The sequence below is a fragment of the Lissotriton helveticus genome, chromosome 9, assembly GCF_964261635.1.
Source record: "Lissotriton helveticus chromosome 9, aLisHel1.1, whole genome shotgun sequence".
NCBI lineage: Eukaryota > Metazoa > Chordata > Amphibia > Caudata > Salamandridae > Lissotriton > Lissotriton helveticus.
In genome coordinates this window covers 1,161,872,183-1,161,899,671 of record NC_136070.1, presented here as the reverse complement: position 1 = coordinate 1,161,899,671, position 27,489 = coordinate 1,161,872,183, and the positions used below count along the sequence as shown (strand labels likewise).

Sequence of the window (27,489 nt, the reverse complement as noted above, 5' to 3'; positions counted from 1 at the left end):
AAAAAATGACTAGGGTTACTGCTTTTTCCAGATCTGCGCTTGCTGGCACAGAAAAAAGAAGAACTGACGTCAGCACGCGGAGGCGGCGTCTAAGTACTCCGACAACGTCATCACGGCGCCGACGACGGACGCGGAGCCGCAGACGACGCCTACCGCGCGCAAGAGTACTGCTACGCAAAAATTTCCGGATCCAGTCTGACGCCTGGGGATATTCTAAGGTAAGGAATCTAATACTAACGTGTCTCTTTCAGATCAGTAAATTAGGCCCTTAGCCTTTGGCTTCCTACCTCCACGTAGTTACAAAACTCATTGGTGACATACACACCATTACAATCAATCATAAGTGGTACATTATTCGATAAATAACAACATAACCTAAATGAACTAATGAAGATGGTAAGTCCAACTCATAAATTTCAAAATTTGTAGACTATACAAAATGTGAAGAAGCAAAGTAAACAAATTTGACTCTTCCAATGTGTACAATACTGAGTCATTCTTTACTTTCTAAGGCCTTTACTTACAAGCTAGGCTTGTGCTATATAAACACCATTACATTGACACGTACAAACATGCATACAATGGATTATGCAAACACAGGCTAAAAGCTTGGCTAGAATCCTTTACGTCATTTTGGATGAATGGACTTGCAAGGTACACACTTCAGGACTGTTGTTCGCTGGTTCAGAAGCTTCAACACAAAGCTCAGATTACAGCTTAGATTAGAAGAGCCAGGTATCATATGTGGGTTTTTTATGGTTTGACATCCACTTTGGTAGGGGCCATCCAGCAATGTATGATACAACATCAGCACTATTTAGAATGGATAATGCAACATATACCTTTTCTTTTCAGGACCACTAGGGAAAGCCTAGCAGTCCTAAGCAGGAAATCAAAGAAGTTATCCCTATGCGCTGAGAGAACATTCCCATTGTCCAAGGGCCAATTGTTTTTTGTTTTTTAATCAAATCCCACTCTAACCGCTTCCGTGAGTCGGGCAGCCCCGGCCATCTGAGGTCACGGTAGGCATGTGCGTAGGACGGCCTGGGGCCGTCCGAACAGCGCACACGTGGAATTCTCCAGCACAGCGGGGGATTTCCGGCCACAGCGAAGCGGTTAAGAGTTCCAGGTACCTTAAACATGACGCTCTGCACAACTTCAGTTCTTTCAGTGGAGCTGCCAAGACTCCACTGAAAGCAGTCAAATCACTAACTGCCTCACGTTGATCCCTGAATACGGTGGTTGCATTTCTGATAAATAAGACCCTCTATTTATCATGACTGGAGAGCTGGTGATCTAGTCTGGGATATGAAAACTTAAGTGAAACAATATTTGAGAAAAAAGGCACTGCACTGCAGCCACTTCCATATCCCACTGGGATTGAAAACAATATGCTGTACTAATTGAAGTACAGACCAACCATAGGGGGCTCAAGACATGCATAGAAAATCTGTACAATCTTTCTTAGCCTACCCTCCACTGAGGGACATGAAAAATGATAGGCAGTAATGGTTCAAGTATGCTCACACAGCACTTGTGAGAATTGTAGGATAATTCTGGACCCCACACTCAGCCACACATATTTGTAGATTACCTAATTTTCCTCAAGGAATAGCAATTCAAAGCATCTGCTATCAAATCTTTCTGTACAATAATAATGTTTGTAATTTTGGATATGTCTTTTTCATAATGTCTCATCTGTACATTACCATACAATAATCCTTCAAGGATACATACAAATTGTCAATGCAGAATATTTTGGTATTTACTGTCATGCAGTGTTCTAGCTATTAAGTGCATTTTTCATACCCCAGAAGCTTCTTGTTAGAAAACGAGAAAGTGAATTTATTGTCCTTGTTTCCTGATATGGGTGCCTTTTCCAGCTTTTGTTCCTCTTCCATCTTTAGTAATGAATCGGGTTTACTATTCTGAAAATCAGAAAATATCAAAAATATAAAAGAGTAATAACATACATATGAAATCCCAAACTGTAGCCCTTCTGATTCTGCTGTTGATCCTACTTATATTCCAGTTATAATACTCTTGTTGTTATCAGGTGAGTTATGTCAATTGTTCTTTAAACATTTGAAGTGTATGTGAAAGCACTTGAATTGTTTCCACATTACTTTAGAAACAACCATACAATCTAGTAATTGTATTACAAATGAACATTGAAAATAATTATGTACACATATCTATTCTGTTGCAAAATACTAAAGCAATATCTCATTTGGCATATTCTCTATTAACAGGTTTTTAAAAAATGGACAAGAAAAGGGTATTTTACAAATCCAACGTTTTATACATCTCGGGGTATAAAACATTTGTGAGGATGATAATATTGAAATATATTTAATCTAAAAATTAGTTGTCAGAAAGGATGGGTTTTCCTGAGAATTTCCACATAACGTTGCCATTGTCTTTGTAAGTCAATTAGTAGAGTACACAGAAAATCCCATATTTCAAATAATGTCTAAAGGTACAATTGGTACATGTCTCACAATGGGGTTGGTTCAATGCAATACAGTAGGGCATTGCAACAACATAGTCCATCACACAATAGTTTATATGAGGGGGGGGGGGCATCATCTTTCAGCACTACTTCACTGCAAGTGTCTAAAATGGGGGTAGCCAGAACTTATAATGGAAGTGGTGTCCCATATACAGATTAGATTATATGAAAGTTTAATATTGTTTAACACAAAGTCTTTTAAAACTTAAGAATAATCATCATTAAACAAGGCACCTAATACAACATGATTAAACCAATCCACGGAAAATGTAAAATAATCTTTTCAAATGTACCCTAGAATACTTAACTTTAACCTTACTCAGTGCCTCAAAATCCTGTTTCTTACAATTTTAAGTTCCTTTAATACAGAACACAAACACTGATTTTTAAAAAATGTTTTTGCTGTTGCAAAACAGTACTTAACTGCTATTTAACATGGATCAAAATAGCACCCCCTTGGGGGCGTGGTCATCTGCCGAGGGAAATGACCGCACCGTAGCTTTGCTCCGTTGCACCACTCCCGAAATATCCGTATTAAATAGATTTGCCCCAAACCAAAAAGAATGAAAAGGAGCTCAACTGACCCCCGCAGCGTGTTCTACCGCTGTACCGACAACTGCCCTGATCGATTGTGTCCCGGAGAATGTCGCTGGGCGGACTTGGACTGCAGCGGCTGGGGATGTGGAGCGCGCCTCGTAGACCTCCGGCAGCTTAAAGACGAAGACACTCAGGCTGCAGCACACACCCTGGGCCTCGGTCCCTGCAGAGGGGACCGTACACTGCCAGGTCACTGCCTGCTTCAGCCTCCGGTGAGTTCTCTGCCCCCGCAACTCCTGCGACATGCGCCGGACCGGGAGCGCGTCCCGAGGGCCTGTGGCTGCCTGCGTCATGCGAATGGGAGCTCTGCCCATGGGGGCCTGCTGAGAGGTCCCCATAGTGACACTACCTGCCCTCATCCATCTCGTGGGCTTTCCAGCCTCCATGTTGTACGACCAGCAGGCCTCATATCACGTGGCAAATACTGTGGCTGCAGTGAACGGATTGCATTCCTGTGTATCGGGGACTGTTCCTGGCCCCCGCGAGGGTCAGGGTTGGACACATCGGCCCCTCCGTTGCTGTTGGCAGGTATTGTGTGTCTGGTGATTTGGGACATTATACTGTGATGCAGTTATGGAGCTTGCTTCGCCTGGCAGCCCCCACTCGGAGAGAAGACTGCAGGTATCAACCAGACATTTTGTTTTTTCTGGGGTGGGGGCGCGAGATGCGCTGGGGCCTTGTTGACCTACTGTGACACGTCTGCCGGGGTGGCAGATATAAAGAGAACTTGCAAAGGGGAAGGGAACTGCGTTCTCCCACCCACACTGAACTGGACCACAGCCCCTTAAGCATCCTGAGCTTGCTGAAGAGCGCCATTCTGATTGATCAACAGAGAAAACTATGCCGTTATAGTGTTCCCTCTCTCCCCCCTCTCTCCTTGGTGTGTGTATCTCCTAGAAGGTGTCTTCCATTGGTGTGGGTCTAACAGGCGAAACCTGACAGACCCGAAAGGGCGTTGTCCCTTACGTAGGTGGCGGTGGGTAGCCAGTGCGGCCCAATCCCTCATCTAGCACACCCTATACACCGGCTACAACATGGCGAGTGGCCGCAGCGGTTGGGGCGCGCTCCAAACGAAATTGGAAAAGTATGCATGGCGAAAAAGCCAAGAAGAGACACAAATGAACCCCACACCTGTTGGGAATCAGCCAGACCCCATGCTTCAAAACATTTTAACAGCCTTAACGACTGTGCGCACCTCTCTGGAGGGCCGAATAGATACCGTCGCCTCTGAGGTCTCCCTGATAAGGGCAGACACGTGGAACATGGCTGAGCGGATCACAGAGGTTGAAACCACAACCTTGGTGTAAAGGACTGTTACTGATCTTCTCAAATGTCAAGACGCTGAGCTCCAAACCAATCAAGTGCTGCTCGAACGACAACTCGACAATTACGAAGGTCGAATGCGCCGCAATAACATCTGAATTTTGGGAGTGCCGGAACGTGCTGAGGGACAAACGGCAGACCTGTTCGTTGAATCCCATATACTACAGCATCTCCAGCCAAAGGGTCTGTCCAAATACTTCTCCAGTGAAAGGGCGCACAAGGTGCCGGGCGGAATATCCAAACCTGGGGCACCACCTAGGCCGATCCTGGCACGGGTGTTTAACTTCCGAGACAGGGACGTAATACTCTAAACAGCGAGAGCTGTCCCACTGATTGCCATAGACAACAGCAAGGTTACATTCTTCCCAGATTTTACGCTGCGGCTACAGAAAGAACGCCATAGCTTCCTGGAGGTGAAACGCGCACTGCGCGACCAAGAAATCAAATACGCCATGCTGTTCTCGGCAAAACTGCGTTGAATCTGATGGGAAAGCATGGTTCTTCACAATGGTGTTGAGTGAAAAGTGAACTTTACTCATTTCGCGTAAAAAGGACAGAACATATTTTATGAGGAGAATATTACAAGTGATTTTATCATCACAATATAAACAAAAAATGGCAAACATCTTTATATTAGGACAACGAAAAAGGTCTCCTAACATGTTTCCCATCTGGAAGTGATACATCAACACTGTCAAATGGTCCAGTATGTATAATGTCATTGATATTATTTGTAACATTTATGAACACATGCCCAAGATATAAACAAGTCTACATATCCAAACAAATAAAAATAAGCCAAAGGCCTTTGAAAAAGAAAAAAAAGTTATGAATGTGAAAAGTGTTTCCAAATATAATTTTAAAAATCATTGCATGATTTTCCAAAGAAGATCACATACCAATCTGGGATGCAATGCAGATTTCAAACAATAAATAAAACACAAATGTAGACCATTCCTGGCTTGAGTGAGGCTATTGGGAACTAATTATTTACCTCTAAACATGCCTAAAATATTGCAGGGAATCATCACAAATCACACATTTATTGTTGTATACATAATATATTATACTTCACTAGAAGGTTACAGTATAATCCATTAATTCCCCATGAGCTCGACTTCCCATCAAAATGATGTTGAGTCATTGTAGTCACAAACCAATATACATCCTGAGCAGTTTTGTACTTGACAAGCCTGGTTGGCTCATTCTTCTAGTGGCTCTGTGTATGTAAATCCACATGTTTACTAGGTGGCCCACATTGTTTATGCATGTCAGAAATTTTACATGATGACAATTTATAATGTATGGGAGGTTAATACGGTCTTAGGATCAGAATGCAAAGTATTTTTACTGTACCTTATATTTCCATTTTGCTTCTGTTTTGATTTTATTCTGTTCTCGTATTTCAAACCTTTCGATGTCATTTTGCTTCACAACCTCTTTACTTGGAGTGCTTATCACAGTCTTCACCTCCTGTTAAAATACAGCTCATTAAGATTTCATAAAAGATACTCGAACAAGGTTTGCTGAATAGACACATGTTCCCTAAACACATTTGCTTTCATTTGCCTGAAAAGAAAACTGCTAACAACAATGTCCTATTTTCGCAGAGCTATGACTAGCTCAGTTTGTAATTGGGAAATCACAACTCCCTATTCAAGAGGCAGAGCACCGTTTTTGGCGCATCTAAATGTGTAACAAATACATAGTGCCATACCTATGCAACAAAACAACAAGTCCTTTATTATGAGTGGCTCAGCAATACTCACAGTACCCCAGGGGTACCGAGACACGGGTAGCGTTGAATTCGGAGTGTTGGATTTACTGGGGATTGTAGGTGGCACCCTGAGAGTTCTATTAGCAGGGCTTTAAGTGGTATGAAAAAACTGGAGGTGGGGGGGGGGGTCTCTCGAAGGGGCGTGGCCAATGTAATTAAGGGCGAAGCTTAAAACACGTAACTAAAAATCTGTGCTTTACATAGTGTGCCACCCGACTTGCATTTTGCTGTTTCTGTCATTGCATCCACATATATGATACAAGTAACATATCTACAACAAGTCAGGGCTATTGGCTTTGTCAATCGTTATTAGTTGCATAACTATAAATAAGCAGCAACTATGGCTTGTATATGATATTGAAAAAGCTTCGATTTAACGCCCTGGTGACAACACGACAATGTTGCTGCTCCTGAGTTTCAAAAAGAGAAGAGAAATCCTGAGAGAATGACTCTCTTTAAAGGATTTCCCTTTCCTATAACGCTAACCTGGCATGACGTCATGGAATAATTTCTCCACTAGTGAGAAGTGAGCAGTGTGAACACACGCACATCATGTACCTGCTGTCATTGCAGTCCGGAAAAAATGAACTGCCTGTGCCAGGGCACAAAACAGAGCCCGATAGAGACCCGTTTCGAGGCCTCGTTTAAAAAACTGCTGGTGCTTAGCATCGGTGAGACCCGGCCCACTTAAAGCCCTGCCTATTAGCAACCAGGAATTATTAGGGAAACAAGGAATGCCAGGTGGGCTTCCACTTGTAGTTCCTTTTTTCCCCCTTTATTTTTACAAGAACATTTAGACTGACTTCAGCAGCCGAAATCTCTGTGTGAAAATAAAGATAGTTTCTATCATAATTCCAGTGGGGCTGGTAATGAAAGCACAAGAGCTGAAATAAAATATTTCAGCAGAGGTGTTGTAGAGACACACATGGACCAACTGTAACAGTAAACAAATAGCACAAAGACAGGATTTCATCTCAATATCACGGAAATGCGCTAGTATTGAAAACACAATACATTTTCTGAAATGATCATATGCATTCTAATGTTATCTATAATCTGAATTGCTATACAAATGTTTCGCTTATCAGAGCATACATTTACCAATGCATAACAGAGAGGTGTGTGCCTGCTGGTCTGATAAGCATTGGCTTCCATGAGCTGAACGGTATGGTTACGGGAGGTTGGATAGTAAGGTTATGGAAGTCTGAATCCACACTACCTTTAGAGTGCTGTGTCATGGATGGACCTTAAGTGTTGCATGTAGGCTAATGCATAGACTGACGTCATCCCAAGGAGTGGGAATTTAACTTTGTACTCCACTACTCTCGCACTTCAAGAGCAGTGGAGTGTGAGTTTTGCAACGCAGGTGACAGGCATTTCTGTATTCCCTTCCGATAGCCCTACACTTACTCAAGAATGCACAGGAGAATTGGAAGTGCCATAGGTGAAAATGCAGTGGAGCCCTTTGTGGAAGTAGAATGTGCAGCTACCTGTTCACGACACACCAGAATACACACATTTTTTGCATGAGCAGATGTCTGTGCGTGTGCAATATAATCTGTGTAAAACAAACACAAGTAGATGATGGATGGAGCGCTGAAACTTTTAAGACACTCACCCACAGTCAGGATTCAGGGTTGAATCCATCATTGTTCTTTAGCTTACTTAGCCAGAACCGGTTCAGACACAACTATATGCAAATCAGTCTTGACCCTGTGCCTCATGGGAACAGTCCATCCCAAACTGCCAAGCCATGTCTTCCCTGGACCGGAAACAAGCATCCTGGGACCGGTTTCGGGCTAACAGCCCTCATCAGCCAGGCTAGCTTGAATCTAGTGGCAAAGTGAGCAAGGGACCCACATCTAGGCATACTCTGCACCCTTAGGGCAAACACAAGTAGATGATGGATGTTGCGCTGAAACTTTTCAGACACTCACCACCAGTCACAGATCTGGGTTGAATCCATCATCGTTCTTTAGCTCACTTAGCCACCCTAGTTCAGACACAGCTATATGCAAATCAGTCTTGATCCTGTACCTCATGGGAACAGTCCAGCCCGAAATGCCAAGCCATGTCTTCCCTGGACCGGTAACAAGCATCCCGGGACCGGTTTCAGGCTAACAGGCCTGGCAGTTCGGGCTGGACTGTTCCCATTGGGCACAGGATCAAGACTGATTTGCATATGGCTGGGTTCAAACTGGAATGGCATGGTAAGCAAGAAAACAATGGATTTAGGCCCAGATCTCTGTACTGGTGGTAAATGTATGACATTGTTCTGCATTCTGTCCATCAATTGTTGTATTTGCATTTGTTACCCCGAGTGGCACGGGTATGCCCAGACGTGGTTCCCGTGCTCCCCATGCCACTGGAGTCAAGCTATCCTCGCTGATGAGGGGTGAAACCCTGAAACCAGTCCTAGGATGATTGTTTACAATCCCGGGTGGAGCTGGCAGTTTGGGCTGGACTGTTCCCATTGGGCACAGGGTCAAGACTGATTTGCATATGGCTGGATTCAAACTGGAACGGCATGGTGAGCAAAAAAACGATGGATTTAGGCCCAGATCTTTGTACTGGGGTGAATGTGTGACAATGGTCTGCATTCTGTCCCTCAATTGTTGTTTTTGCACAAAATTGGTGCATGCACATCATTTGGAACATATGTAGGTTCGCTTTGTGAATATACTCATTTGCACAATGCACTGCCACAAATCAAAAAATATTTTTCTAAGCATCTAATGCTTAATCTTTCAAGTACAGTTTTTCAACGCACAACATTTCCCCTTGAATTTTCATATAATATTTTTTTTGCTAATTAAATCATTCCTTAGTTTGAAGGATGTGTCTCCATCGTTTTACTAGCACAAGCATTTTAATGATCTATTGAGAGTGCACATGTATTGTTGAAGCACGCTTGGGGGGTATTTGGACATTACATGGAAATAATCATAAGCAATTAATTCTGTAAAAACCCTTCGTTATGCTAAAAATACTATCATAATTTAGTGCAGGCATGCTGCTCTTTGTGATTGCATTTGTGAGGCCATATCCAGTTTTGCTTATTAGCAGGTAGTAACATGCATTATGGCCACCGCATCCCATACTGTGAACAGCGATTACATATTATATTATCACCAATTGCTATGCAGAATGCACACACTTCCCACAGTCTGCATCAAACTAGCACCCCTAAATGCAGCAAGGCTCACCTTCTTTGGCGTTTCGATGGGTGTCAGTGCCTCTTTTGTGCGTGCTTCCAGGAGGTCAAGGTCAGGCGTGACTGGTGGTGTGCTGATGATGTCCTTTGATTTCTTTCCTTTCTTCGATCCCTCTTCTTTGATCTTTGGGGGTTTGGGTTCTTTGGGAATTTTAGGGGGTTTTGGAAGTTTGGGAGGTTTAGGAATTTTAGGGGGTTTTGGAACTTTAGGAGGTTTAGGAGGTTTGGGTGGTTTCGGGGGTTTAGGAACCTTCATGGATTTGGAGGTCTTCTTCTTCATCGGCTTTTCGAAAGGAGGAGGCGTGTAGGACATTGGTGATGAATCAGTTTCCATCATCATTTCTTTTTCTTTCTCTCTCTCCAAATCTTTCTCCCTCTCTCTTTCTCTCTCTCTTTCTCTTTCTAATTCTTTCTCCCTCTCTCTTTCCTTCTCCCTCTCTCTCTCAATTTCCCTTTCCCGTTCCCTCTCTCTCTCCCTCTCTCTTTCTCTTTCCTTCTCCCTCTCCCTCTCCCGTTCCCTCTCCCGTTCCCGCTCCCTCTCTAATTCTAGTTGCCGCTCCCTTTCCTTCTCAAGTTCCCTCTGCCTTTCTATTTCTTTCTCCCTCTCTCTTATTAGTTCCCGCTCCCTTTCCTTTTCCTCCTTTTCTATTTTCTTTCTTTCCATTTCCTTCTCTTTTTCCTTTCTTTCCCTTTCTTTCTCCCTTTCTTTTCTTTCTCGTTCCTTCTCCTTTTTCTCCCGCTCCTTTTCCTTTCTCTCCCATTCTTTTTCCTTCTCCTTCTTTTCTCGCTCTCGCTCTCGCTCCTTTTCCTTCTCCTTTTTCTCCAGTTCTTTCCATTCTTTTTCCTTTTCTGCTGCACGGATTTCTTCGATATTAACATTGGCACTCGTTTCTGTTTTGTTGATTTTTCCTGCATTCTGTGTTTGAAAAGAGAATGAAAAATGCAATTAAGCCCAGCCAGATGCTATACGTTTAGCAACACATGTCAATTTGGCCAATTTATTATTCATCAATAGTCACGTTTGCATTGTGTCAATTCCATAATCACTTAACTCTATTTGTATTTTATCAATAAGGAAACCCCATTAAATCAGAGACACTGCCGAAAAAGATTACTTTTTAAACACAACGAGTCCTTTTGTTCATTATGAAAGAGCATGGCTTCACCGGTCAATAGTCACAATATTGGTATTTAAAATTAACATAAAAAATTAACAGAGTTAAAGCACCTAACTACTGCATGCAGACTGGCTATGTTAGGCCTGGCTATTAACAGTTTTAGGCATTGCCATAATAACATCATCAACACACAATATACACAAAAAGGGGCAATCGACAATCCTGTTCAAACTTAACTTGTGGCAGGGTCACTCACAAAAGTCCACACTAAAGACAAGTAATGTTGGGAGCGTCATTCATGTCTCTTGGAGTTTTGCCATTTAAAGTGCTAACTTAAATACGTCTGTACAGGGATGACTTTTTCTGTAAGGATTCTGAAGACACTAAACATAGAGTAAAGTACAATAATGCGTATGCAACTCATAAATAAATGCGAGTAAGGGCTTGAGTACAAGTTTGGCAGCCCTGGAGCGCGCCGCCACGCCACCACCTCGCTCCAGGACAGCCAAACCCATGTGCGCACTGACCCCCATATTATGACTTTTTTCATCACTAGCAGGCGGTTTATTGGCATTCCCATGGCGGTGCCTATGAAATATGCACCACAATGGGAATGTCAAAGGCAGCACTAGCCCAGCATGGACTGGTTCAGTCCATGCCATGCAGATACTGGGGTGCATGCACACAGGGGGTCACGTGCCCCCTGCATATACCCCATGGCCCAGAGGCAACAGGGGTTTTTCATGGAGGAGGAAATACCATGAAAACACTGGCATTGAGTAAAGTCCGCTGCAACATCACCAGGGATCTATGATCCCTGGCAGTTGCAGCAGTGCAATGGCAGTCCAACTGTCCAACTTGTAATGGGGCGGTCAGATTGCCACCCCTGCACCACCTGTGAGTCTGGCGGTCCTCGGGCCGCCAGACTGGTAATCAGGCCGTAAGTTCTTAAAGCAAGCACATTCTGGTATGACTTATAGTTGACATGCCATCAAAGGTTAACAGCAAATGTTTAACAAGGATGAACATGTAAGAATGCTCATTAAGTAAGCCCAGAAGTATCTGAGAAACACCTGTCACCTGGCATAGGAACCAGGAAAACTGGAATTATGAAGAATTTGCACCCAAAAGTATCAATCAATCAGTCAATTGATTGATTTGCATAGGAACCAGAAAAATTGGCTTCATGAAGAACTCCCATCCAAAAAGTATGTATTTGCCGTTGACTAATATGTCACTCAACTTAGGCAGTAATGCAGAATTTCCAACGTGGACATTTACAAGTTCAGTGGTTAGTGACACCTATAGTCAGAAATAACCACAGTCGGGCATTTAAAAACTCTATCAGTTGGAATGACAACTTCCTGGTGTGATGGAGGTATTGCCCATCTAGCCTGGCGTTTATGCAGTGGTTGATTTATCACCGAACTGGGAATTCAAAAAACAACTGCACATACACATGCCCATAAGGGACTACAAGACAACAACCTAACGATTCCCCTTCACAAAATGCATGATATGTGCAATAACAGCAATCCAGAAAGCAAACTGCCACACCCAGATGATGAACTGAAGCCTCTCACACATGCACATTTCCCTCAGCCACCAAAGGGAAAGGTTCATGCCATGCCATGTCATGTCATGTAAGCATCACGTGAAGGCGAGAAAGGTACACTTCAAGGAGAAGATCACAATAACTTGAAGATAACAAATAATTCCGTGCCAATGAGTTCTGCTTGCTGCGGTGCCTCTAGATTAAATACCAAATCGTTCACCCATGTGGAGAGGGGTAAGGTCTGGCACAGGATTTCCAAAAAGCTAAACTTTTTTGGCCACCGAATAATCCTTAATTGAAGATTCCAAAATGAACACAGCTCACACCATCGTTTGTTGTGTAAGTTTGCCTCCTCGCTTTGTACATGCCCATACCCTTTCTTGTCAACCCGGATGTAATGGAAATGCCCTCTACTGATATATAAGGCTATTAAATGAAATGCTGAAAGCAGTCAGTCCTAATGTGCTTTAAATGATAATTCTCATCATTATAAGTTACAGCGCTGCACATCAGTCCTCCCTCCAACCATTCCGTGCATATAGAGCATACCCACACATCAACCGCACCATTGTCGGTACAGAGCTGCAAGCTCATCTAATGTCTGTTAGGAAATCTAACTCTTACAGTGAAGATAGAAAGTTTGCTATGTTGTTCCTTTTAAACAAAAACAAAAAAGTGACACTCTACAGACATAAAAACTGATCCTTTTTCTTAACTTGCCACCAAACAAAAGCATGCTCTCTACTTCATTCTATCTAAGGGTAAAGTGCAGCACATTCCACAACCTACAGTTACTGTGCGGTTTACAAAGAGGCTGGGATGTTCCATTTGTCACAGCATTACATTGTCAAAAGGAGCACTGTAAGGTTTAGGTGGATTGCTAGCCCTATCTCTTGAGACCAGAGACGTTTCAAGGCATGAGCAAAGTGGGAAACTGCCCAGGGCTCCTACCTTCCAATGGTTGCCCAGGGAAAACGAAATGTTTCTCTCTCGCTCACCTCTGCCTATTTCAGTATATCAACATATCTCCTCTCTGCCTACAGCTGCCTCTGTCTCTCTCTATTCTCAGTGGAATCTAAAGGTTTTTTGGGTCCCTGGTAAGGCACAGTTCAACAGTTTTTGATTTACCTCATTTCTGAAAGTTGTTTTGACATCATACTGGGTTGAACTAGCCAAAAATAGGACAATAACATTCAAAGTTTTACCTAATAGGGTCCCCGATAATATGTCTCTCCAGTGCCCCAAAACATGCTTATGACAACTGTGCCTGAGACAGGCCAGAGTAGAGTCCTGACAGGGAAATGAAAGGCCCCAAAGCCAGTAGTAGCACTGGCAACATGATGTAATGAGAAGAAGAATATGCTCGAGGACTGATTTGAGGATCAATATTCACTATTTTGTTTTTAGGGAGCCCGGAATGCTCTAAGAATGCCATTGTCCCATCTCAAGAACTCTGCAAAAATTTGGCTAAATTCTTTAAGGAGAAAATTGAGCTGATTGTTGAGGACTTGAAGGGTGACAAGCCACCTACTGGTCACCCTAATGACACCACATCTGAGGCAATAGCAGATCGGGTAGACGACTAAGCCTGGGTGTTGGGGGAACCGCTATTTGAATTCCCTCTTCTCACAGACGATGTATTTCGTGGGCTGGCTAGGGGGATCTCCTCCGGGTCTCCTCTGGATCCTGTGCCATGCAAAATTTGGAAGGAGTATGAAGAGGAACTGTTTCCCACACTCCACCTAATTTGTAACCAGTCTATTGCTACTGGCACTGTCCCAGCTCAGTGGAAACAGGCTGTGATTTCCCCCTTGCTGAACAAGCCCTCCTTGGATCCGGACTGCTCCAAAAATTATAGGCCTATCTCTCTGCTGCCTTTTCCAGCTCAGGTGGTTGAGTGACTGGTCAGTGCAACCCTCTCTAAACATCTAGAACAGCATCATTTATTAGAGAGCGATCAATTTGGTTTTCGACCAGCTCACGGGACCGAAACAGCCCTGGTGACCGCCGTGGATGAGCTTCAGAGGCGTGCAGACAAGGGACAGACAGCATTTCTGATTCTGTTAGATATGTCTGCCGCCTTTGATACGGTTAACCATAAGATCTTGTTGAACCGTTTATTTGATGCTGGGGTGAGAGGCAGAGCTCAGGCATGGTTTCGATCTTTCTTGCAGGATAGGCAGCAGGCAGTGTCTTTGCCCCCTTTTCAGTCTGTGTTCAATCAGGTGCCTCATGGAGTCCCACAGGGCTCGGCAATCAGTCCCATACTTTTTAACCTATATCTAAAACCCTTGATCTCGCTTATTAAGACCCACAACATCAAGACTGTGAATTATGCTGACGATACGCAGATGATACTCTCCTTTGAGGGAGAGGAGTCAACATCGGTGGAAGTTTTCCACAACTGTCTGCGGGATACGTCACGGTGGCTAAAGGATAATTCTCTTCAGTTTAATGCTGCCAAAACGGAGGTGCTTTTTAGCGCTGGGAATAAGATCCCCGCCCGTTTCCAGAAAACCTTTGGCCTCCTGAAACAGTGACTAATGTACGACCTGTGGCTTCAGTTCGTAATCTAGGGGTCATGCTTGATCAAAAACTTAGTTTGGAGACTCATGTCAACAAAACGACCGCCTGCTGTTTTGCTATTCTCCGATCTCTGAGGAAAATCCTACCACTTTTACCATCCCACGCACGTGCTCAAGTGGCAAGGTGCACAATCCTCAGTAGATTGGACTATTGCAATGCTCTTTTATTGGGTTCCCCTGAGTTTCTCTTGGATAGGCTCCAAAGGGTGCAATCAGCAGCTGCCAGATTGGCTCTGGGGCTTCCCAGAAGAGCACATGGAGCGGCTGCCCTTGCGAAGCTGCACTGGTTACCTGTGCGACAGAGGATACAATTCAAAGCCCTCTGTCTGGTGTTCAGGGCTCTTCACGGAATCGGCCCTGCCTCCATGCAGCTGAAATTTTCCTGGCACACTCCAACTAGGCACCTTCGGTCCTCAGCGGCCAAGTTGGTGAAAGTACCTAGATTTAAGAAGGTTAGAGCAGGAGGCAGATCCTTTGAGGTAACAGCTGCTAAATTATGGAATCTGCTCCCACTCGAGATAAGATTAACCGCGGAGCTTCTCCCATTTAGGAGAAAGATTAAGACCTGGTTGTTTCCTGAGTAACTAGATGTGTGGTCCTTGCTCTGTCTGATACATGTTCTCTGTCCGCGAGTTAGCTAGCGCCAGGATGCCTGCAAGGTGACAGTGCGCTTTAGAAATAATAATAATAATAAGGATGATAGTAAAAAGTACTTGATCACGCCAATGAAAAAGATGAGAGTAATATACGGAAACATGATTCCTCTTTAATGAAGGGTGTTATTAGTTAGTTATTGCAATCAACTTGCTTGGACTGCTTCAATATTAGACCACACCAGCTATTAAAGTGAATCATAACCAATTACCGATATGGCTGTCATTCATGAAAGCGCAGTCTACCTGCTCAAAATATGTGTCCATTAGAATATAATCCTGTAGGATGAACTACCAACCAGGAGAGGATTGGGTGTGAATTCCCACTGCTATACCAGCTCCCTGAAATGGACATGGAAGTGCATATTTTCACTCACTACTGCAACCTAAATTAACACTTTTCTATTTTGTTTTTTGCTTCTTCTACAATGCGAAACATCTATACGTCACAAGAAGTGTATGCTGTGGGCTACGACCTCTGGGACAGGAGAAGACACTTTCCGAGCAGTCCATGAAAGATTTTGTGTAGTGAAGTCCGCCATCACAGTATTAGCGGGGATAAAAAGAAGATTTCTCACAAGTGAAAGGATTACTGTTTTGCAATATAAACTAACAACCTCTAATAAAACTACTGGTAATAATTGTCCTCATATCACTAAGGCCACCACTAGGATCCTAGCGAGAATCTTGATTTAAGAATAGGGAAAAGTTTGCACCCATGCCTCGAAATGAAGTAATCATGACATTCTTTTTTTCTGATGCACAATTCCCATCAGATTAAAACTGGAGTAGTTGGCGTAGGGAAGCATCTAATAAGTCAGTGTTTTTCATGACAGTGTAAAATATGTGGTAGGACCCTTTTAGGCTCCAATCAAAGGGCAGAACTCAGAATGATGTGGTAATACTGCACAAAAGAGAGGAGGACTCAGAGTGAGCCCTTAAATGTCATTTGTTTTCTGTTTAATAAAACCACAGAGAGAAGTGCTCCTTTTATGAACACTTGTGAGTTGCAAGCTCTTGCCTTTGAGAGTAACTGGAGGTTTAGCTCTACCTTCCACACCTACAACAGGTCACGAGCAATTTAGTCTCCTAAAACAAAACCTGCTTGGGGGACATCAAGATCGGACACCCAGAGATTTTTCAGATTGTTTAGAATTGTCTCTCCCTTAAGGTCTGCAGGTGACAATGGAAAACTCACAAGATCGGGGACAAGTTTTAAATGTTTCTCTTCAATAAAGTACAATCCAGAGCTTACTGAATACTTTAATAGGTTCTCTTCAACTTGACAAAACTGCAGCCCTCCATCTCTCGCCCTTCAAGAAATCACTAAGGATGTCTGGGTGGTCTGAAATCCCTGAAACTGAGGTACAGGCATTAAGATCCCTGTCTTCTGCAAATGGCTAAAGCTCATGCAGATATCCTGCAGCCTATTGGGGCCAGGAGGCTCAACAGGTCCAGATCTAACTGGGCTGCTTGAATCTGTTTTAAAGGTGTCAATAATGACCACTTGTAAAAGCTTTCTCGTGACCCCACTATGTATGACAACTTTCACAACATAGCCAGATGCTTTGGCTAGTTAGGATGCTGGAGAAAAAAAGTTGTCTATGTCCCTCTTCAGTCCCATCTCAAGGAACAGAACCCATCTGGCCTTTAAAAGTCAATTTTCCCCCTACAAACAGGACAAAGACTGGCCAGGTTGATCTCTTTGATGAGCTGTTGTTCAATGCATATCAGGGGAAATTCTCATTGCTGAATATGTTGGATTTACTAGTGGATTTCAACACCATCGGCCATGGACTCTTGTTAAGTGATTTTAAACCAGTCAGGAGCCTGAGACTTAAATGTGAAAATGTTCTGTTCTTTTCTTTAAGGTCACACACTGTGTGTGCATGTTTAGTTTATAAAGCTCCGTAGGTTACGGCTATCAGCCTCAGTCCATTGAGAGGGGAAGGTGAAGTGATGGAGTTTCTTTGTGAGAAGGATGGTTCTTGTCAACTAAGAACAGTCAGGACAACATTTTGTATGATCACTATCACAAACCTCTGCACAGCTGTCAGCTGTAGGAGATTCAAGGCACCCTGAGAATGACAGGAGCCACGTTTATCTTATACATATAACTGGCTGGATGCAGACCTCATGCTTGTAGTTTAGAGTTCTCATGATGATGCTTGAACATTGAATGTTTAAGAGGCAGGTTTTCATTATTCTAGGAAATCAGAGCCCTGTCTGCAGACAAAGGGTTAAGGATGTCTTGATTGAAAATGGGAAGGAGCACATGGCCGTCTTGTCTTAGATGTCAGTGGGACAGTCTGTAAATAAAAACGGCATGTGAGGGATGGAGGTGTTAAAAGAGAAGAATATGTTTTTGCTATTAATGAATAAATAGTAGGAAAACCTCACAAAGGAAAAGAAAGTTGCACATGAGGTGGCAGGAAGGTAATGGACATGAGCGTGAGACTTTGGGGACATTCACCTGAAAAGGGAGGCTATTGGAATTCACATTCATGGCCGGATGTCGAATTTAAAGAACAAGGAACTCTGTTACAAACATGATGAAGTAACCTGTTCATCAAGCCCTTTGCCTGCTACATTAGGAAAGCTTATGCCGATAGCTCATTGGAGGAGGGGACCGTGGGAGTAGGTCATCAGACCATTTGCCTTACTTTGAGTGAACATTCTGATGACCAAGTGGTCAATAACATTAAAAAAAAACAATAATCTCTCCAGACCCTGTGAGAAAACTGCCAGGATGAGGGGCCATTATTTTTTGTTTTTCTTTCAGGCTCTAAATTGGCCCTTCTGTTTCATTATGCAAATATACTTTCGTCTTTACAGGCAGACGACTGAAGAAGATCAACGTAGGAACTGACACGAGTAAAAAATAGGAGTAATTAAAGCAATACTGCGAGACAACGTGGCATAACTCACTTCTTCCATGTGTCCTTTGGTTCTAGATTTAGCTCATCAGTATCATTACAGATGCTGACCACTCATATACAAACCATTTTTACTTCTTCTTCTCCATCAGTTACTTCAGGATACCTTACTTTATTGTTTTTTGAATGGGGCCAAGATGTGATGAAAACAAAACATGGAATGATAGCAAGAAATTTTCAAATATGTTAAGACTGATTCGAATCTCTCCAAAATGTGAATGGGACTGAGATTGGCTGTGGATTCCAAGCTCGTTATGCTACAGGAAGTTAAGGTGCAAAACACAAATGAGGTCCAACAAACCTAAAATGCATAAAGGATTGTTTGTGTCAAGCACTAAATCCCACACTCTAAGCTCCTCTCCACACACTGCTGCTACTGCGGACGCATCAGAATTCGACTAAGCTTTGCAATTGGGGAGAGGAGCAAGATTCATTTTTATATGGTTGGTTCCTACTATGATGAAATATAAGAGCCATGTCACAAAGGCATGAATGCTGCCCATGGACACTTGTGATTGGGATTAATTGTAGCAATTCCATGCACCACTTGCTGCTTACTGAAATGGATCCTACGGTTATTGAAAGAGAACTTACTTGTACCTGAACTAATCTTAGATTGGGTCTAAAACAGTACTAACAATGTAGCTTTTAAGGTGGGAACATGAGCTGGGACTAGAATTATGATGATGCTAAGTAATTTAATAAGAATATTCTGATATGTCTCAAATTATCCAAAGGAAACAAGTGCATTACAGACTAATTGAATAAACTCTGGGGGAAACATCCTTTACAACAAAACTTTTACCACGCAGTACCTTTCCAACGCAGGTATTACAACGCAAGTCGTTACAACGACTTGCGCTGGAGGGCGCTGTAGGATAGGGAATAGTTTAATTTACTAACCAAAACCTTCCCTACTATCCACGGGGACTGGAGTTGGAATAGTAAATTAAACTATTCACTATCCAGCACCCCAATGCAAGACGTTGTAACGACTTGCGTTCTAATACCTGCGTTGTAAAGGCATGTGTGGAAAAAGCATGCGTTGTAACGACATACATCCAACTCTGGCGTATCGATTGCAAAAGATGTCAGTGACTACATGAGTAAGTTAATAATTAAAGGCTTGCACACACCTCCGTTAATCGTATTTCTTTGGCAAGGTCCTTTATAAGCTGGGTTGGCTTAAAATGCTCAGGGAGCTCATCTTCATGATCGTACAAAGCCTAAAAAAGAAAAGAAAAAACATTTATACAAGTTCAATGAATTATGAGCTGCACCAATTGAAATAGAGAAAAATATAGAACATGTGGCTTCTGCTGTGATGTTAGTCGGAAGACTAATGAGGGATCCATTTTCATTTATTACAAGACAACTGCAAAGCCCAATGATTGTAAAATCATTAATGCAAAAAATAAACTCACATTTAACTTTAACAATTAATGTAAGATCAGTAGAATTGAATGGTTTTAATCATATGCGAACCTAGAGAGACATTTTAGCACGGTACTCTCCAGACTAAAGGGAAAAAAACAATTCTGCATTGGTTAAGCACATCTTTCTTTTTACAATACTTTGCACCCTCTTTAATCATCTTGATTCAAGGGATATGAGTGGAAGTATTCTTAACCTACAAGGGTCATGCTCAGTTTGCCTAAAAGCTGTATAAAGGCATTTGCAAGTATAACTGTTAAACCATAAACAGGGCCTCTTTAAAAGAGCATGTCCCATAATTTCGTACAATGATATGCCCTTCTCGGTCCAAGATCAGTAACAGGCTAGAAGAAAGAGCTCCTTCTCCTATTTTACACAGGAACCATCATCACATACAAGTTCATTTACTCATTAATTGTTTAACAAATGAAAAAGTAGTGTTATCAGCTGACTGCCTGACAAGGCATCTAGTTTTCATTCTTACAGGACATAATCAAGACTCTCTGAGGCAGATTCAAAAATCAATTATGTGTACAGGAACTAGTCCTACAGGAGTACTCTTTTACATACATGCCTTTGTAAATCAACCCTGAAACTCCCTATTAGTAAAAATGCAAAGAAGGCAGTTTCCTTTGTATTTTTACTATATGAGTGTATGAATACGATACTTTTCTATGTTATGGGGGTAATTCACAAGGGATGCAAGAGAACATTAAAGAGTACTAAACGTATATTTGTGAATAGGCACCCTTGAGTGTCAAACTGTTTAATGGAAGAATCAACCTCAAACTTAAAAAATTAAAATCAGTATAAGGTAATAAGAATTCAATAGTGCTAGTGATATGCGGATATCTTCTAAAATCAGTAAAGGTTGAGTACTCAAGGCCTGATATACCTAGTTCAATTCAAAATTATTGTAAGATGTTACATACAAGGGCATAATAAGCATGCCTTTGGTCCTAAAGAAATAAGAAAAAAGTACATGGGCGAAAGACAGCAACAAGCTGAGCAGAATAAGTATAGAAGTCGGCAAATCGAAGAAATAATAAAGAGGCTGGGAGGGACCCACACAAGCATGGGCAAAAAAGCAAAATACGAAGCAACCAAATGAAATTAACAGGAAAGCCTACCAATGGTAAACAAAAGGCAATTTCCAAGCCCTTGTATGTTCTTGGTAGGCCCACAATATGCCTTTAGCAACCAGATAAAGTGACCAAAAAACAGACCTCATCAAACAGGACTTTCTGAACCAGGGGGGTGATCTGCAGTGGTGCTATTTTACATCGGTACTTCCTTGTGGGGTGCTATCGGAGGAGCTTGCAATGCAGTACATCTGGCCCTGTTCTGTTTATATCTGGGTGTGTCCTGTACAGAATCTTGAGGAGATATATTTACTTTAATATATTTAAATGTATTCAATATTTAATTCAAAATGATGGTAGGAGTAATCTAGCATATTTACTTTTCTTCCTATATTTAAAATAAATATTTTACACTGGCATTTAAAAAAAAACTGTTTTGCTACTTTTTTTGTGTTCAATAAACTTTTTTACCTTTCCCTACACTTTATCATAGAGAGATCATCAACTTGACTGTGGAGTCTCCATATAATAGAGTATAAGAAAGAGTAAACAAAACTTCACTTAACAAAATCAGTAGTAAAGATATTTTCATGTTAAATATTAATGCATATTAACTTTATATATTTAGTTTGAATGTAGACCACAATAAAAAAATGCTACAACACTATTAACATAATTATTGAATTAAGTATATTAAGTAATACATATTTTTCTAAAGTTTACATAAAAAAGAAATCCCCACCTAAAGTTTAAAAAAGATAAATGCACTAATAATTATTAAAAGTGATTTACACAATTAATTACAATGAAATGATACTTTAATGAGAATGAATGTTACATTAATTTAGAAAAATTCATAAAAGTTTGTTAAAATATTTTTAAGATTGAATAATAAATATGTACTATTACTATTTTTAGGGAGGGGACAGGGCGGTTTGCTGCTGTAGAGGATGCTGATATCGGGGAGACACCTCTTTCACTCTCAAGCTTTTTCTCTCTCTCTCTGCTCCCTATTTCTCTGCCTCACCCCCCCATCCTCTCTCTCCCTTGACTTTCCTCTCTCCCCAATCCCCCGTCTTTTCTGCATTCCTCTAACTACTTCCCTCTGTCTTTCTCCGTCGTTCTTTCCTCCTCTTTCTCTCACTCGCTCTCTCTTCATTTCTCTATCTCTGCCACCTCTTCCTCCCTCTCTCCCCTCTCTCTCCCTTCTATGTCCCTCTCTATCCCCCTCTTACTCTCCCCTACCCTATTTCCATCTTGGCCAGAGACTGGTAAGCAGGTCACTTGGAGAGCTCTCTAGAGGGATATTTCCTAAAGGAGTAGGTGAGAGGTTTCTCTAGATAAGTTGCCCACACAGATGATCCAGACGAAAGGTGGCGCTGCTCAGTGGGATTCCCCAGCCACTGTGAGGTGGGGCAGGGGTGGTACTGTCAATGAGGTGTGAACCGCCAAGTGGCAATGATCTCTCTAGATGGGCCCCCTAGCGGCAGCTAGGTGGGGGTGGATGAGATCTTTCTAGATATTTATTCCACCAGGGACTGGATATATTTAGAAAGGGGGAGCGAATGCATGGCTGCAAGGACAGAATCCATGAATGTACTTCCAGATACATGAGCTCAAATGAGATTAATTATATTCTATCCCTCCACTATCATTCTCAATCCAAATAACTGACTAACATATCCACCAAACAAATTACTTTCATATTTCACTATAGTAAATCACCACTGATCCTTTATGTGTGCCGGAGTAGCGTGCTACTCACCGAAAAAAGGACTTTGATGACTCGTCACAGGTAGTAAGCGCTATATCAATGCAATTACAATGCAATTACAATATGTACTATTTTTAGATATGTATCTATCATTTCAATATTGGAATATAATTCCTTATATTTTCAACTGTAGTAAATAATGTAATTTAATTTAACATTATTTCCTATGGGGTTTTATTTTAAGTCCCTACCTCAATTATGTTCTATTGGAGAGTATTGGAGTGTTAGTGGTTGGCCATGTGGGATACTGGACTTACTAAAGTTTCATTTTTTGCCAGTATTAACTCACACTCATACATTTGGCTCCAACCCCTTTTTCAGGGGTGGATACATGCAAGTTTACACTTTTGAGAAACTTTACACTCAGATTTTGAGAATAGCCAAAAGTAGTAAAGTTCCTCTTAAGTGTAGAAGTAAATTACACCTGTAAATTACTCACAAGTGTAGGTTACCTGTATGAATAGCTCTGCCAATTCTTTGACTCCAACAACAGGGGAAGAAGGAGAGGAACAGAAGAACCAAGTTGAATCAAGTATTTATGCTGTGTGGAGAAAGATTAGAGTGAAACTTGGAGGAAAAATGGAAATTCAAGGCTGAGGATTTGAAGCCTAGGGGCCTGATTATGAGTGAGTTGTTATTTTCTGACCCCGAGTATACCCTGTTTGCGCAGGGGTGAGAATCATACGTTGAGTTTGTTTTAACACACCTGACAATTATTGGATGCGTTAAATACCTCAACCTTTGTTACATTTTGATATAATTTAACAGGGGAAAACATACTGTGTGTACTATATCATGTGAATGTTGGTGCATTAAACGCCAAAATCTACATGTTATTCCCTCAAAACTCCTAAGAGGTGCTATGTAACACACATGGTAAATAAAGCACTCTGGGGTATCGATATTTATCAAGTGTGATAAATAGCACCTATACTTATAATCAGGCCCATAGTGTTTTCTATCAAGTCACAAAGGTCTTCATAATGATAGACTTGTAGAGGTGTAGTCTATGTTACTACATTCAGCATGTATTTTGTGAGGCTCACTTGAAGAGCAATCGAAAGCATAGATCAATGTCGTAACATTTCTTTCCTCACCTGATAGTGGTTTTGTAGATTGCGCTGTTATATTAAGAAAATTCAGAAGGAGCTAACACAGAAAGGCTGCAGTGCACATTTCTTTTGGGGAGAGATTTTAAGGAATAGAACACAATAGAGTAAAACAACACTTTCTAAAAAGTATGGAACTATTGGTGGGTGGTAGACCTTTATGGCTGCTGGGCAAACTCCAGGAAATACAGTTTGTCCGCAGTAAGACAATTCTCTTCTGCTTGCCTCATACCAAATGTGTCTACTAGATGAATACAAAAAATATGTTTCAACAGATTTTAAGTCATAAGAGAGGTTTGAAAAATGCAAAACAAGTTAGTGATTTTTAGCAATTGGTGAATTGCTATTATGGGGCTCAACCACTTTTAGGCAAATATATAAATCAACTGTAGTAACAGAGATAAATATGTTGAAACCACCTATTTTATAAATATTGGCAAAGTGAGAGACTATATTGTGTGGTGTAAGACCTCTCTCCTTCTAAACAATGGCCAGAGTATGTTTAATCTTATGGAGATTATCAGAATATTAATACAATTTTCCAAAAGTGGATTTTTCTTCTGCCTTCTTTGAGGTGGAAGATGTTTTTGGAAATGTGGGCCCACTTATATATTAAATTGGGTTTCTGAGTGTGTGTAATACCAGACATGTACAGTTAGATACCCAGGACTGGAGAAACATGGAAACTGGCTCATTCATATTCATGCATAGTTTGAAGGCTTCTGCGGTTGATGACAGATTTCACTAACTGCCCACCCATTCACTGGCTGACTGCTTAGGACACCTCACAAATATGATAGCTTGCACAATATGTCCCTGAAGAGGCAATTTCTGTTTGTTTACTTCACACATGAAAATGTCTGGAGGGACGTTGAATCCATGAGTTGGTTTCCCTTTTTCCCATCAACACAAGAATAAGTCTTGTCCATAATAGTTTTTGGCTTTGACAACATGGCTTTGCTATGTTGTGCACCAGTGTGTGGCTGCTGCTCAGCATGGCTACCAGTTGGTGGTCTGGGGTGTTCTAGAGTGGAGTGGGGGGGAGTAGAGTGATGTAGACTGAATTTATTGGAGTAGAGTGTCAGAGAGGAGTAGGGGAGTAAAGTAGAGTGGGTAGGAATATAGTTGAGTGGGGTGGAATAGAGTTCAGTGGGGTGGGATAGAGTTCAGTGGGGTGGGATAGAGTGGAGTGGGGTGGTATAGAGTGGAGTAGGTTGGAGTGAATTGAGGTAGTGGGTTGGGTTGGACTGGAGTAGATTGGGGTGAATTGTTTGGAGTAGAGTGGGTTGGATTGGGTGGCTTGGGTGTGGACTGGAATGGGTGGTCTGGAAGGGGGGATTTGATTGGAGTGAGGTGGATTGGAATGTGGTTGATTGGAGTGGGAGGATTAGATTGGTTTGGGTGGAGTGAAGTGGACTGGGGTGGGGTGGATTGTTTTAGAGTAGGGTGGGTTGAAGTGGGGTGGGTTGGACTGAATAGGTGGATGGATTGGAGTGTGGTGGGCTGGATGGATTGTATTGAGTGGGGTGGCTTGAATTGGGGTAGAGTGTGATGGAGTGGGTGGGGTGGGTTGGACTGCAGGGGAGTGGGTTAGCAGAGCCGGACTGGCCGTAGCGGGCACCGGGCATTTCCCCGGTGAGCCGCCAGGGTTGGGGTCCGGTTTTGGGCCCATCTGGGACGATTTTGTTACATGGCCATTTTTGCAGTATAGCTGCAATATCGTCCGCTCTTACGAAATCGTCCGAAAGCGGCCGTGGCAAACAGCTCAGCTCGGACGCTCCTCCTACCCCCTGGGGGCGGCTGAGCACTTTGCCAGCGCCAGTTTTGGTTGCCAGTCTGGCCCTGCTGGATAGGGTGGATTAGATTGGCGTGGGTGGAATGAAATGGGGGTGGAGTGCGGTGGATTGGATTGGGTGGACTGGAGTGGGAGAGTGGAGTGGATTGGACTGGAGTGGGTGGAGTGGATTGGATTGGATTGAATTGAATTGGCATGGACTGGAGGGGGTTAGAGTGGAGTGGATTGGACTGGAGAGCGGTTGAATGTAGTGGGCCACACTGTTAAGTTCATGTGCTGTGCCTCTTTTGATAGGGAAGTATAATCCTATATTATCAGATATTTTCATTCAAATACAACAATCAAGAAATCAATACTTCTGTGGCAAAACCTCCGTTCCTCTTGATCATCAGAAGAGTCAACCTCAAAACAAATGTCAGTTTTTTGAATTTCTTAAATTTCCCTATGTTACCTTCCTCACACAGAGAAAGTTCTACAGGGATGTGCAAATGACATGTATGTTATTGTGACTCTGCAATATATGAATACCAACGATGCAAAGGGGCTAGCATAGCGGTTCTGCTTTTTCAGGTCACCGTCAGTTCACTGACATGTTTCTAGATTGTCCTTTAGATATTATGCAAACTTGAGTACACACGTTCTACATAATACAATTGTAGGACTGACTGCAAACAACACCATTACAGTTTTTGGCCAAGCACACCCTAAGGTACATGTAAGTTGGATGTTGAGCACAACGCTGCTAAATTGCTGGGCAGGGGAACATGCTGAAAATGTGGAACTTCTGCTTTTATAAGGACCGTCACACAAAGCTGATAGCTGCTAGCTGTACTGGGAGCCTGAATATTTATTTCTCCAACTCTCTAGTGCTAGAGAGATCTGACATGCACAGGAGCTTCAACCACCACATGCATATAAACGCTCTAATATCCTTTTGGATATATACAAAACAAGTCCCATGAATATTTCCTTCGAAAGCAAACATATGGTCTATCCAATCTATCCTTCTCTTACCATTACAGCATAATTACATCAAAAACATGAATGCAATGAAAGGCATTTACTCTCCTGGCACAAAATGAACTGCAAGTTTGTTTGTCTCTCTAGAAGAACTTTGCTTTTTCTCTGTTATAATTCAGATTGGAAGTTACTCCCTGAGCTATTACCTTTCTTCTTGGTCATTGAACCAGACCTTTAAACATACACACATTTATTTTCTTTGCTCACTCTGAGAGAAGGTATTATTGCACTTATGAACAGCTTGAACTAGGAGTCTGTTTCTGCTATTCCTCAGTCAGTATATCTTGAGCCTTGCCATTGGAGCTAGTGCAGCTGAACAATGTGTGGTTTTCTTAGATTATGCGTACTTCATAGAAATTTGTAAAGAACATATGTCTACTTCATCTGTGAATATTAGCAAAAAATAAAAAACAAATACATGGATTATGAATATCAACAAAGAGTGAACTACAAAAGTAATACCTGTCCATAGCACTGTGCGACACTCTCAGAACAAATGGGAAAGATGTACTCAGCTGTTTTTATCTGTTTCAGAGTTTGTCATTGCAAAAATCCTTTTTATAAATTAACTAATCCCATTATAGGAATCAGAAAACATTTACCAACTACTAAAATGAAACTGAAACCCCATCCCGATTCTGTTTGTAAGGAGCATGTTGTAGGTGTCCCTTCCAAATACTGAATCGTTATGAAATGTATCAATGTTTTGTGATCGAAATCCAGTCACAAAACATTGACAAGTTACCAACTTTTAAATTACTTTTTAAAATGTTAATTTAATTTTAAATTAATTTTAATTTAATTTAATTTTAAAATTACTTTATTGAAAAGTGGCCAGGTAGGAGACAACTGCTCATTACCCTGTCACTCTTGGGGGGCACTTTGGGATTGTTTACAGTAGGGCACATATGATCTGCTGCAAAAGTGGGAAGGGTTACCCATCAGAACCCCAAGTGCTGTTCCTGAGGCTCTGGGACCCTTGGGTGGGTCAACGTGTACTTCTGG

General features: G+C 42.0%; 1 protein-coding gene across 2 annotated transcripts in view; it reads right to left on the bottom strand.

Annotated features, from left to right (window-relative positions):
- Nucleotides 1–27,489, bottom strand: part of PHF2 (PHD finger protein 2) — a 506,159-nt gene that overhangs the window by 76,646 nt on the left and 402,024 nt on the right. For both annotated transcript variants that reach the window (XM_078661615.1, XM_078661616.1), the window contains exons 11-14: nt 19,407–19,496; nt 9,416–10,339; nt 5,789–5,905; nt 1,810–1,928 (exon numbers count right to left, since the gene is read on the bottom strand). In XM_078661615.1, coding sequence (XP_078517741.1) covers nt 1,810–1,928; nt 5,789–5,905; nt 9,416–10,339; nt 19,407–19,496 — 1,250 coding nt within the window. The remainder of the gene's footprint in view (nt 1–1,809; nt 1,929–5,788; nt 5,906–9,415; nt 10,340–19,406; nt 19,497–27,489) is intronic.